At 41.7% G+C, this 14,265-nt stretch overlaps 1 protein-coding gene across 2 annotated transcripts in view; it reads left to right on the plus strand.

Annotated features, from left to right (window-relative positions):
* The first annotated feature begins 589 nt into the window (after positions 1-589).
* The window catches only part of KCND2 (potassium voltage-gated channel subfamily D member 2), a 477,947-nt gene continuing 464,271 nt past the window's right edge, over positions 590-14,265 (plus strand). For both annotated transcript variants that reach the window (XM_025207681.1, XM_025207680.1), the window contains exon 1: positions 590-1,762. In XM_025207681.1, coding sequence (XP_025063466.1) covers positions 648-1,762 — 1,115 coding nt within the window. In that variant the 5' untranslated portion in view covers positions 590-647. The remainder of the gene's footprint in view (positions 1,763-14,265) is intronic.

The raw sequence follows: 14,265 nt of genomic DNA on the forward strand, positions 1-14,265 counted from the left end.
AGGGGGCGGCCGCCCGCTCTGCCCACTCCCCCCGGGGCCCCGCAGCTCTCGGGGAGGGGACGAGAGGGGAGGGCCGTGGGAGGGGCTCGCCAGCGCCCGGCATCCCGCTCAAGGGGCTCGGGCAGGAGCGGCGGAGAAGAGCCGGGCTGGGGGCACTGGCGGAGAGGCCGAGAAGAGCCCCCCTCTCCTCAGGTGGCTGCACTGAGGAAGCAAGAGCCATCGGCTGGGGGGCCCCCGTTGTCCCCGGCTGGTGACTCGCGTTTGCACCTCTCTCTTCTGTCTACATGCAACATATGGAGCTTTTCTCCACCAGAGCCAGTTGGTAGGGAGGGGGAGGCACTGGTTTCACTGCACACGGGGACATCATGACTTTCCCTGTCTCCTGATCTCTTCTGCTGACTGACTAGCAGACAGTGGTTGGGAGACAAAAGAGGAGCAGGCAACATTTTCAGGACAGCCTTTGCTATTTAGGCAGAGTAACAGCACTTAGGAGCCTGCAGGACCTGGCGTGGCTTTGGGAGTATTTGAGCGTTTGTGATTCATTCAGGGTTTTGTGGTTTTTTTTTTTTAATTTATGTATTTAGTGGCCAAGCCAGGATTGGCTCTGAAGTGATCCCTCAGCAGAAGCAGCCTTAGCAGCTTGGACCATGGCAGCAGGAGTAGCAGCTTGGTTGCCCTTTGCCCGGGCAGCAGCCATAGGATGGATGCCAGTGGCCACAAGTCCCATGCCAGCTGCTCCCCGGCAGGAGAGAAAGCGAAGCCAGGACTCTCTGATTGTGCTGAATGTGAGCGGCATCCAGTTCCAGACTTGGCTGGATACCCTGGAGCGCTACCCGGATACGCTGCTGGGCAGCTCAGAGCGAGACTTCTTCTACCACCCAGAAACGCAGCAGTACTTTTTTGACCGAGATCCTGATATCTTCCGTCACATACTCAATTTCTACCGTACAGGGAAGCTTCATTACCCCCGGCAAGAGTGCATCTCGGCATACGATGAGGAGCTGGCCTTCTTTGGCATCATCCCTGAGATCATTGGCGATTGCTGCTATGAGGAGTACAAGGATCGTCGGCGTGAGAACGCCGAGCGCTTGCAGGATGATGCTGACCAGGATCATGCAGCCGAGAACTCCCTGCCTTCCATGACGGCTCGGCAGAGGATGTGGCGGGCCTTCGAAAACCCACACACCAGTACACTGGCCCTGGTCTTCTACTATGTCACTGGTTTCTTCATTGCTATTTCTGTCATCGCCAATGTGGTGGAGACAGTGCCCTGTGGCATAAGTCCTGGTCGTATCAAGGAGCTGCCCTGTGGAGAGCGCTATGCTGTAGCTTTCTTCTGCCTGGATACAGCTTGTGTCATGATTTTTACTGTTGAGTATTTGCTGCGTTTGGTGGCAGCTCCCAGCCGCTACAAATTTGTGCGCAGTGTCATGAGTATTATTGATGTAGTCGCCATCATGCCCTATTACATTGGCTTGGTGATGACAGATAATGAGGATGTCAGTGGGGCCTTTGTGACACTGCGTGTCTTCCGTGTCTTCCGGATCTTTAAGTTTTCCCGCCACTCGCAGGGGCTGCGTATCCTGGGCTACACGCTGAAGAGTTGTGCCTCGGAGTTAGGCTTTCTCCTCTTTTCACTTACCATGGCCATCATCATCTTTGCCACGGTCATGTTTTATGCAGAAAAAGGTTCATCAGCCACCAAGTTCACCAGCATCCCTGCGGCTTTTTGGTACACCATTGTCACTATGACAACACTGGGGTAAGTGGAGATGGGTTTGGCCAGGGCCAACATTTCACTGAATTTATTGGCACACGTGGGGCAGTGTTCAATTTCAAAAACTTTTTTAGAAAATGCAAGACAGTACATTTTTGTTACAGAAACTGTATGGACTTGAGCAGGTGCTTTTTAAATCTATGAAACAGTTTACATATGTGAATAGGTTTCAGCATGATGCAAAAATTAAGGGGCCCCAGAGATAAAAGTTTGAACTTTTTAAAAATCAAAATTAAGGCAGGTTTCTTTGCCAGTTCTTATTTCACTTTGCTCAATTTGACAGTGAAATTAGAATATTTTTCAAAGCCTCTGCAAAATGTGAGTGCATGTTTTGTTATTTGAATACTCCCATTTTACCAGGTACTGGTACTTACCAAATAATGTCTAGATATTGTCTTGAATACTGTAGAGTAATCATTATTCACAAAATAATAAGTAAACCTTAAACTTATCAAAGGATCAGCCCTGATGTAATTTAAATCACTGGCAGATTTCCCTTTCATTTCAGTGGCACCGGTATTTGGCCCCAAGTCAATGGCATACGTTATCCAATGTATACATATGAAAGTGCCTGTGAAGCTGATTGAGGAAGTCTGATTAATATGTGCGACAGGTCTAATTCAGGAATATATATGTTAAAAGTATGTTATATATGTCAGAGTTTAGCTGCTTCCTTAGAGTCTGAAAGTATAAAATGCCACTGTTGACATTAAGATTCAATGGTTTTTCATAGTAAGGTAGATTACTTATTTAAGAACGGTGATGGAGATATTAATGGTATTGATGTCGTATTGTAGCAGCTTAGAGAAAATTGTAGAAATATTTTTGTTTGTGGCTAACAGAGATTTAGGAATGTTGATTAATTTGAGAAGGCAGTTTTTCATCCTGTCCTCAGTTCTGAGCTGTCTTGTCATAGCTATGGTACTGAATATGTAAAGTAGGCTTTTTCACTGAAAATTACTACTGCTAGTTGTTTTATATCTGTATACATTAAAAGATGAAAAAGTTTCATTGTCACCAGTTTCATTAGTCAAACAATTTGTCATCATAAATGCTGTGATTTATGAAACATGCATTACTGGCTTATTTTAACAAAGTGAAAGAAACCTGTATTATAGGATAATTTATTTGTTTCCTATAATCGTAGTAGAGATTGGAAAACCATGTACAAAACTTTAAAGATAAAGGAGCTGCATTATGTGATATTTTTTATACAGAGCTTTTATCTTTAGTACTATACCAAATAAAGACAAATATTGTAAATGTAAATTGTCCATACTTCTGGTAATAGCGTGTAATGCCAGGAGGCTCTGGCAAGTTTATTTTATTATTTATTTATTTTCTCTATCACAAAAGTTTTATTCTGGTTGCAGTTTTAAATTGTGTTTCTGCATTTTATTGTTATTTAAACGGTTATAATTTCAGCAAAATTATTCATAGTTTTAAAAACTGATAAAAATATCACTGAACATGCAATAACAACAATAGAGTTTAATCTGTATTTCTTAATAATGACTTATTTTTCTTGAATAGTTATTGAAAATCCTGTCCATGGTCCTGAACAGTATACTGTTTTCATATGGTTGAAATTCCTCTTGAATTTTATTTTCCCAGGTTTTTAAAAGCATTTGAGACTCTGGATAAAAGTTTCAAAAGCACCTGGATGATTTGGGAGCCTCATTCTCATTGAAAGTTACTGTGACTTAAGAACCTACATGCTGTTTTCAAAGTGCCTCAGGTTCCTAAATCACTTAGTGTCAGATTTTTAGCATTTACACATCCAAAAATTCAAGTAGGTTAAACATTCTTAGGCAGTTAACTCGGTTTGGAGGGTAATTACACAGGGACCCAGATTTGTCCTTTAACATTTTTGATAAAACATCATTTTGGAAAACTTTTAATCAGCATGCAAACTGGATAATGCTCTTCTTTTGATATCTTGTTAGCTATGTAAATACTGTGTTAAAATGTGAAATAGTGATAAATAATTGGAATAGAATTAATAACATTACAAGTACTGATATCATTTCAGGTTGGTGTTGTAAGCATAGGGAAAGGGTGGAAATTACAAGGGAAAACTGCAAAGGTAAATCAAAGTGGAATATTCTTATTAGTGGTAACTTGGATGAAAGGTCACGTCTTGCCATCCTCACTTAGGCAAAATTGAAGTTTTAAAGTTTTATTTAAATAAATGCTCTAGAAGGTGGCCGGACATGAGACAAGTTCTTTACTTGCAAGCAAAATTAATTATACTCTCGTTTCTTTTTTCATGATAACTGTGCTTAGCAAGTTACATAAAATGTTATAAAACTCCATGGACTCTAATGCTCAATAATAATCTAATTTTATTTGAGTTTTGGAGACTAGGTATATTTATACAATTTGTGAGTTAGCAGGGGTATTGAGTGGCAACCTTAGCAATTTGGGGAGTTATTATCTTGGAAGCAGAGCTATATTTGTCAGTTCTGCATGATTGCTGAGCAATTAAACCGTCTTAAAAAACATAGATTAATTTTCTCTGCAGAGTGCCAATGACTTCAAATATTGCTGCATTTTTAGACTCCAAGGACATCCCAACTTCTTGATCTAAGTGGTTGGGATTGTTCATAGAGATGGAGAATTGTAGTAAAATTTGAATTGAGAAATGTGGTTTAGAAATACAGCATGTGTACATATTTAAGTTGAGAAAAATGTATTTAAATATCAGGTCAGCTTTTAAGGCAAAATAATAAATGAGAGAGATGAGTGAATAGCAAGTATTAGATAAAAACTGAGAAAAGGTATTGCAGAAAAACATGGATGTTCAGGGCAATAATGAAGGCCAGAGAAACTGCAATCAGCTGCATTATGGAGGTGCAAAGATCAAGAAATGGGGTAGGAATAGAATCAGAACCAAAAGAATAATGTTTGTTGGAACTGTGGCTGTTAGATGTACGTGACTGCTTTTGGAACACTCGCACCCTCTGTGACTCAGTAGTGGCACTTTCTGTGCTATCCGGCAGTTTGATAAACTAATGGCTTTCTTTCTGCCAGTGCTGTAGACAACAAATGAGCTGGAGAAGCCTGGGTCAAGGTTTTGTAGTAATGGTGGAGGGGCAGTATTTCTTTGTAGATCTTGTGTCAGTTTTTGTATAACGGTTTGTATGTAGTGTTATATATTATGCTTTAAATAAAGAATGTTGTGATCTTTTGTGACTAGTTCAAAAGCAATCACACAGGCATATGAAATAGTACCTTCATATTTATAGGCCTTACACTGTATGGCTTTGTCAGGTCATATATCACTTTCATAGGTGAATTACAGACTTTACAGAAGGCTGTTTAAAAATAAGAAAATGGGAATGTAAAACTTCTATTATTATTATTATTATTATTATTATTAATTCATAATGCAAACAATGTGAAGTATTAAGTAGCAGATGGACACATTTCCTATCCTTAGCAGCCAAGAAGATGATGTGCACATCTCTCTAGGCAAGAAAGAGCTGCAAAGAGCTTCACTGTTAGAATCAGGAGGCAGTGGAATACACTGCTGAGGGAAACTGTGTTATCTCCATCACTGGAGGTTTTGAGGAAGAAGGTGGAGAAGCATTAAGCCCCCTCTACAAGTTCCAGGTGTTGCACAGTTAACTGGTCAATTGTGCAATTACCTGGAGGCTAGCTACACTTGCAAGGTAACTATCACACAACTTTTCAGGTCTAACCTTATACCTGATTTCAGGTCTAACTTCATAGCTGAGTTTCAATTTGCACATGTAGCAGGGTCTCCCCTGTTGCTGGGAACCCCATCAGCTGTGTGCTTCCAGCCACAGGGGTACATCATATCTAGTGGAAAAACCCTTGTGTCCTAGGAATCACAGTAGCCATAATCCCCAGGGCCCAGGGTTTTCACACACCCTCGGACCCTGGGGATTGCAACTGCTGTTATCCCTAGGGATCAGGGAGGTAAATGAAACCCCTGGATCCTGGGGATCATGGCTGCTACAATTCCTAGGGCTCTGGGAAGTGGGGCAGAGCAACTAAAGTTAGATAGATCGATGTAGGGCATTTAAAAAAAAAATTCCTTCCCCTCTCTCCCCCAGTGGTTTCTAGCAGCCCCAGGGTGGGGGGGTTGCCCCTGCATCAGTCCTTTGGTCCCAATTGTTTCCCATACCCCTGGGGTGGAAGGATCACCCCTGTGGCAATCTTCCAGTCCTGGGGGAGGTGTGGGGTGCACTTGTGACTAGGAATCCCTTAACTAGTTTGTTGGGCTCCCAGCTGTGGGAACTTGCTTTTTGCCAGTGGAGGGAGAGCCTGGTATCAGGCTCCCCCTGCACCAGCAATAAGATATGATGGAATGTAATGCATACCCCTCAATCACACCACCTGCCATACACGTATGGCATGGCAGAAGGCATGACTGTATGAATGGCGCATTAGATCTCATTGCGCCTTTACCTCCACATGTAGCAAGGGTCTTTGTCAGAGATGATCTAGAATAGCTATGCCTCGAATGTTCTGTAAAGAGCAACAATTGGAAGGCCAGGGAGAATCATCCCCCGACATACTTCCATGGATTGCTGAGAGATCATGGGAGGAGCCCTGCATCCCAGAGCATGTGAATGTTGGAAAAGACTGTGTTCAGTAGCAGAAGAATGAAGCAGAGCTCCACAGTCTACTTAGTTATCAAATAAGATTAAAGGAGCTAAAATAAATTTATGCAGGGATTACAGAAAGGGGTGTGAAGTCATGCATGCTGTTCCTAGGTTGCAGGGCAGAGTAGAAGGGCTTTGGTTCTGAACTTTACTTCTGAAGTTTGTGGAAAGCAGGAAGTTTATGCACATGGAGCTTGGGAAGGATTTTTTCCCCCATCTTTCACTGAAGGTGTTGTGGTTTTATTCTCTTTCTTCCAAAACTTTAGGTGTTGGCTGCAGCCAAGGCTGGAAATTTTGACAGGGGTATGCCAGAGCTCCTACTGGGTCTATAATCCAGGGGTTCTGGTGAAGATCTTGCCCTTCTGCTCAAGGTCAGACCTATCACCGCATATGGGATCAGGCTGGAATTCCACCCTATGGTCATATTGATACAGACTTTGCATGGGCGGGGTGGGGGGGCATGGCCCTCTTCCTTGGCTCTGCATGGGGTGTGGGGCAGCCATGGCCCTTTTCCTTGGCTCTCTTGAATGCATTTTAATAACCCTTGATTTGGAGGAACATTGACAGCCCTCATCCCCCTGCTTTACCTGCGGTAGGTTAGGATGCTCTTGGTCTTTTGGATCAATAGCTTTGTAGTTATATGACAGGGATGATCAAGTAGTTCTTAGGAATAGGTTAGACAGGCACTTTTGGGTGTGCATAAGGATAATCCTGCTTCAAGCAGGGGATTGGACTAAATGACCTCAGAAGGTCCATTCCAGCCCTACTTTTATATGGCTCTATGATTCTGACGTAAGGGAGTGGGGATGATAGGCCTCCTGCTTTCCTAAACTTGTAAAGTCTGTTCTCCCACTTCACCATTCCCCCCACATTCTTTTTGCACATTTGAAGTATACTCCCTCTACATATTTCTTTCTTTTCTTCTACAGTGCTAACATCTGACTTCACCAGCTCTGATTTTGATGAACTCAGATGATGTCTTTTCTCTGGTTCTCTTATCCTCATTTGAGACAAATTTACATTTTATGTCAAAGACCCCACTGCCTTTATTTCCTTCTGCTTCCTTCCACTAGCTTCCTTATTTATCTGTCATCTCTGGACCAAATCTTCCATTTGTTGCAATTGCTGTTCTTCTGATCTGATCTTTACCCATGTCAGTTCCCCTCTGTGACGTTCACTTTCTCAATCACCAGAAAATCCTGTTCAGCATTTCACACTTTGTGTGTTTTCTCACAAACACCCTATTATTGAGAAGACAGATATTGAATGCCCCCACAGATGAGAAAAAATGCAAGAAAAGAATAAAAACTTGTGAATTCTAACTTCACCAGTAGTTTCATTAAAACCCATGAAACTATTTTTGTATGTAAGAGCTATTCATATGAGTAAAGATTTGCAAAACTGCCCCCTTATTTCTCTATTTTTATTTAACTACTTGCTTTTATTACTTGTATGTTTGATAGTTTTCTTTTTCCAATAGCAATTTTCTGTTTTTGTATTCTTGCACAAAACCAAGTGATAATATTAGACACTCAAAAATTTTACATTTTGAGTTTTCCTCCTCTCCCCCCTTTCTCCATTTTGGAGATTTTTAGTCTGAATAGCTAGATTAACATAAATCAGAGGATGGTTAGAGTGTAATGTAACAACCTTCAAAACCCACTACTCAAAATTCAGAAAGTGTTTCAGGGAAAAATTTAAATATTGGAAAATAAATGGTCACTTTGGTTATAATGACACGTATTTTATCCACTAATACAAAGCTGATTCAGCCTGCATTGCTTAGCTATATGGCTAGAAAGAAAGCATGGGTTATTATATATGGCTTCAGTTTTCTTCACTAGTGAACAACTTGTATGACTTAAAGGTCACGCAGAGTTCTTGGAGGCAAGAAAATTTGTTTAGTTAATGCAATGTCCTTGAGCATGAATTTTCTTGCAGCTACAAAGCGTGTACAAGTGGTGTTTAGAAAAACGAATTTTCTGTCAATCTAATTTATTTACTTTGTGTGGTGGAAACAGATGGAAATTCGTTTTCTTGCCATTATTATGAGTCAAGAATAACAACACCTATATTGGTGGTGGTGTGGAGGCAACAACAAAAATATTCCAACACGGTGAAATAGAAAGAACTGATATGCATAATTGCAACTGGCATCTCATTTATTGATTATAGCTCATCATGGGCATTTATACACATACTTTTTTCTCCTGCAATGTACTGGAAATCCTCCTCTTTGGAACAGACTCGATTAATCACACAGGAGCTGAAGCAGACTGTGCTGCGCCACATGCAGTTGTATAAGCGGTGAAATGTGCATCAGCACACAGAAAATGGCAGCAGTGCGCTTTTGAACTAAAGCACCTCCGATATGTTTTAGTTCAAAAGCGCACAGCTGCCATTTTCTTATCACTGACGTGCATTTTGCCACTTATATAAGTGCAAGTGTTACAGCTCCAGGTGCTTTGCCCAGCACTGAGGTGCTTGCATGTGTAAAAATACCCCATGTGACTGATTCTCAGCTAATATTCAAATGATATTAAAGGCCTGACTTAAGTGATAAAAAAATTCAAGAAGTTCACATTGAATGGTGACACACTATTTTTAACTCATACAATTATGAATTTCTCTGCCTCAGCATAGATAAGAAGTCAAGTTTTAAAACATAAATATCTAAATATAGCTTAAGATAGCCTACTACATATGAAGCTGTTTGGAAAAGGGAACTATACTGATTAACACTGAAACTTGTAAAGAATCTTGAAATAAAATATGTATCCAAAATGATGACATTTCACAAGCAGAAGAAAAGAATTTAACTTACTATGCTGTTCATTTCCCCAGAATAAACATTTGAAAAAATCAAAGTATAATCTGTTTTTCACCTCTCTGAAGTTTTATCCCAGGATAGTTTGTTAACTACTGTGGAGTTACTTCTAATGTACATCCAGGTAAGTGAGAGGAGAATCATATTCTATAGGTAATAAACAAATGCAGTGTTTGCAGGAAACCCACAGACATAGTTTAAATTCAGGCTCATCACATTTCATCAGCTGTTGACACAGTGGTGGAAAAGATACTTACTGTATATATTTATACCAATCACTCATCAGGAAGTGAGTGAGAGCAAAGATTTTTATATAAGACATAGTCTATAAAACAATTTTCTTGCACTGCTGGTGAAATAGAGAAAAGGTTTTTAAATTCACAGTCTGTACATTAAAATGATAGCTCTATGTTCTGTTGCATTATTCTGGAACAATAATAATTACCATGCTTGGACTGTTACCTTTAACCACAATTAACAGCCTAATTCTACCATCACATTTGCAGTATATACACCTAAAGAAAGTTTTGGCTGCAGGATATTATTTGAGTCTAACACATTCTAGATAATATTATATAATTGTGCTTTTTGGTACTTAATTAAAGTGTACAAAAAAAGCCAAAAAAGGAACAATCATACTGCAACACTGAAAAATTTGTATTATTTTCTCAAACACTGTTTTAAATAAATGTGAGACGAGAGAGAAAATATATTCTACCTTTTAGGTACAACAAGTGGTATACTTCTTAATGTAAACATTAAGAGAGAAATATCTGAATACAAATCTTTTCACATGTATATCTGTTGAGAGAAGAGACCAAACTTAACATTAGCACTCATGAAAATTATGTAGCTTTTGGTCCATCCCTGAATGGTTTTGGTCTATATTTAATAACATTTGCTCATCAGACATCCTGAAACAATTATAATCCAGCACTCTCATATTTTGAATTTGCTAAGGCAGTTATACCCATTTCCTCCCACTACAAAATGGCACTTCAAAAGATAAGAGAAGGTAATAAGCATGTTTTAGTAGCAGGTCTAAGTATTCTGATCCATTCTGCATATGCCCCTAGTTACCACACGTTCAAATCCCATTCCACACTTTCAAAAGCTGATAAATAAGCATAAACATTTTGCTATGCTTGGATAAGACCTTGCAAACGAAAGCCCTGTCTCTGTGAATATTAAAGATCCAGTGACAACTTTCATGAGCAAAATAACTTGCTCTGATGCCCTTGGCAAAACAGTGTTTCCTTTTTGACACACTTCCGCATTGTGCTTTGCACTGATTAGCTAGAATTCTATATCCTCAAGGTACCAGCATTTTAAGGGAACTGTGTATATGCATTTAATTTGGGCTTGATTATTATTAAAATAATGGTTTAAAGAAAAGCTTCCACTGACTTCAGTGAAAGCAGGATTAGGAGCTTTGCAAAAGTTGAAAATGTTGCATACCTATGTTATTACTATGAATAAATTCATATTTTACATTCCCCCCCCCCACACACACACACACCATCACCACCACACACGCAGCTCCAATGCAGTCCTGGGACTGGAACCAAAAAAATAGCTGCTGCTGCTTAAGTACAGTTGCCACATTCCTGAGGTTGAATCCCTTGCCAGCAGAAGGAGTTTTTTCTGCCACCAAAGCTACACCAGTTCCTCCAAATAGCGGAAAGTTCCACCAGAAAGGAGCCGCCTTCTGTCATCGCAGCTGCATCTACACTGAGGATTTTGCCAGTAAAGCTACCTCAGTCACAGGATAAGAGCTATTCTCATATCTTTGCCAACAGCTCTGCAGGCAGAAGTTTATAATGCAGGCAATGATTAAATAGCCTTATTTTCAAAGATGCTAAGTACTACCTGGTCCTTTTGGAAGCAGTGGGGTTTATGGGTACTCAGCACATGTGAAAACACAGCTTTTCTATGTTTATGTAATACCACAGAAGAGTAATTACGTGTGCATAATTTTTAAGGAAGGTTGTGTAACGTAGCAGTCAAAGGGGAAAATGCCTTTGAGAGAAATTTGCTAACACAACTAAGGGAAAATCTAGCCTTTGGTTTACAGTGTTCCGTTGTCAAGGCCTCTAATTTTAATTGAGCAGGACAGGAAGTTTAAGAAATGTTTGTTTTGTTATGCATGCTTTACAATTTCATGTTCATTAGTTCTGGACCAATTACAATATTTTCCAATAACTGTGAAATTTTAAAAGAGAGGAAATACCACAACTTAAGCATCCAGTTCTGAAAACTAGACAAGTCTGGGGATTTTATTGATTTCAGTGGGACACGGATTTGGTGGAGACAGAAGAATTGATGGAAAGATGATGTGTAGTAAAAAAAGCTGATGTGCACTTAAAGGACAGAACCCTTTTTCACTTTATGCACCTAAGTGATAGTCACCAAGACAAGTGGGGATGTGGCAGGCAGGGGAAATATGATGGGGGAAGGGGCAGCAGTGACACACCAGCGCTCCGCTCATGACCATTCTCTTGCCCCTCACTGATGAGCCATGCCCCCCTCCCACAACCTGCTGCTGCCCCTCACTCTGGACTTGCTGACACCAGCCCTGCCAGTGCCCCTCACTCCCAAACAGCAGTACCTTGCCCACCACCCCTTGCTGGTGCCCCTCACTCCTGACCCACAGCCCCCTCGTGCTGCCAGTGCCCTGTACACCTAACCCACAGGCACCCCTCCCATCCCCCATGCCCCTCACTCCTGATCCACAGCCCGCTGACCCCCTCCCAGCCCTGGCAGTGCCCCTAACTCCCAATCCACAGCCCCTGCCCTCCAGCCCTGCTGGTGTCCCTCACTCCCTCACTCCCCTGCCCCCCAGTGCTGCTGCTGCCCTGCACTCTGGACCAGCAGCCTCTGTCCCCCCAGCCCTACTGGTGCCCCTCCCAACCCACAGCCCTCTGCCCCACCCAGTCCTGCTGCCCAAACAGCTCCCTCATTACACATGCATGCCTGCTCTTGCGCTCGCTCACACACTCATTCACTCACTCTACTTGGTTGTTGGAGCCTGTGTGGCAAGCACATGACCCCCAACAGCCAATCAGCTTGCCTGTTGCTCCCAGCCCCAAGCAGCCAGCCTGGAAGAGCAGAAAACCAAGCCATTTGCTTTTATTTTAAAAACCCACCAGATGAACACAGGGATCCAAAAAAGAGAACATATCAGGAAAAGCCAGATGTATGGTAACCCTAAGTTTTAGATTTTTTTTTTTTGGTCCACTGGGCAACCAAGAGAGGAGGATAGACGGACATAGGAGGAAGCAGTCAAGACAATGTGTGACTCCCCTGCTGCCCTGGATGGGAGAAAGACTTGGGTTCTAATTTGGATCTTTACTCCTAATATGGAAGAAACTTACCCAATGTTCTCCATCCATATTATCCAATGGATATTAAATGGAAGGTTCAGTGTGTCATATTTCAAGAGGAAGGCTAAGAAGTGGTCTGGGTGATGCCTAGTCGGATGATAAATGCACACTGAAGCAGGTCTGTCCCTCTCAAGTGACAGGGGTGGGTTTTTAGTGTCCCAAATGACAAAAACACGATGGAGTCCCATTACAATCATTGAAATAAAACTGAACTCTGATTCCATGGTGTACTTTATGATTTTGTTACAATCATTATCATGTAAGTCTCAGTGATGTCTTCATAGTACAGAAAGAGTTTATACTGAACAGCTGTTGTTTCTTTATGTTATGTATTAGCTTCTTTTATTTTCTGTTCTTAGCTGTCTGGGTTCTGCTTGCTGGCAGAGTTGAAGAGACTGAGCTGTGATGAGTGCTAGAAAGTTCAGGATTTAAGCAGAAAGAACGAGTGAGCTGCACAATTCAGAGAGTTGTATAACCCCCAGTTTCCATAATTTTCATGAGATACCTCTCAAGGTTACCAGGATTCAAAGAGAATGTCTACCCTGAAATATAGCAGAAACACTCAGGGTCACCCTCCACTAGCCCTAGCAAAATCAGCAATCCTTCCTGACACTATCACATTTTGTAGCCTCTTGATATTAACCTTTTTATTCCTCAACTGAAGAAACCAATCCACAGACTACTTTTCTACCTTCTATATGTAGTTTTAATTAGGTGGGGGGAGGTAGAGACAAGAAGTGGGGTGTGGAAGGCCCTGAAGTCAGGAACAGGATTGTGGGATTGCTGACCCTAAGCAGCAGTTCACGCATGCCCATAATTATCTGTTAGTTGTTAACCTTTCATATAATTAGAGAATCACAGGAATGGAAGGGACCTTAAGGGTCATCTAAACCATGTTCCTGCACAAGTGCAGCATTAATTAATGCTTAAAGGTATTTTTTTTTTAATTTGAGTATTTATCTGTTGTCTGTTTCTTAAAAGTTTTGGAGAGGAGTCTTTGCTTTTCTTAGGCTGCATACACACATTCAAATGAATTGGGAGAATTCTTCAGGTTTTGTTCTCCTGGTATAAAAACTTATCCTAGAGCAGCAGGTACAGACATTCAAATTCTGAGGCCCTGAAGACCGGAGAGCTTTCAGAGCTGATACTGTACAGCCAGGAGGGACACCTATGCATACATGTCTACAGCAGAGCAGCAGAGTCTAGCAAGTGACACACTAACTTTGCGGGGAGGGAGAAGGGGAGGGGCATAGGCAAATTAATGTCCGGGCCAGGTGGGCAGTTGCCCAGGGCCCTTCAGGAAATGGGAACCCCTGGGAGGAAAAAGCAGGCAGCCCAGCATGCATATCATAGAATCATAGAATCATAGAAGTAGGGTCAAAAGGGACCTTGTAGATATTCAAGTCCGACCCCATGACTGGGCAGGAGGGAAACTGGGCTCAAGTGACCCCAGGCAGGTAGGCATCGAGCTGCTTCTTAAAGACCCCCAGGGTAGGAGCCAGCACCGCTTCCCTTGGAAGTTGGTTCCAGATCCTAGCCGCCCTAACTGTGAAGTAGTTCCTACAGATGTCTAATCTAAACCTACTCTCCAACAACTTGTGGCCGTTATTCCTTGTTATCCCGGGGGGCGCTAGGGGAAACAAG

This window comes from Alligator sinensis, unplaced genomic scaffold (genome assembly GCF_000455745.1).
Source record: "Alligator sinensis unplaced genomic scaffold, ASM45574v1 scaffold65_3, whole genome shotgun sequence".
In the NCBI taxonomy this organism is placed as follows: domain Eukaryota; kingdom Metazoa; phylum Chordata; order Crocodylia; family Alligatoridae; genus Alligator; species Alligator sinensis.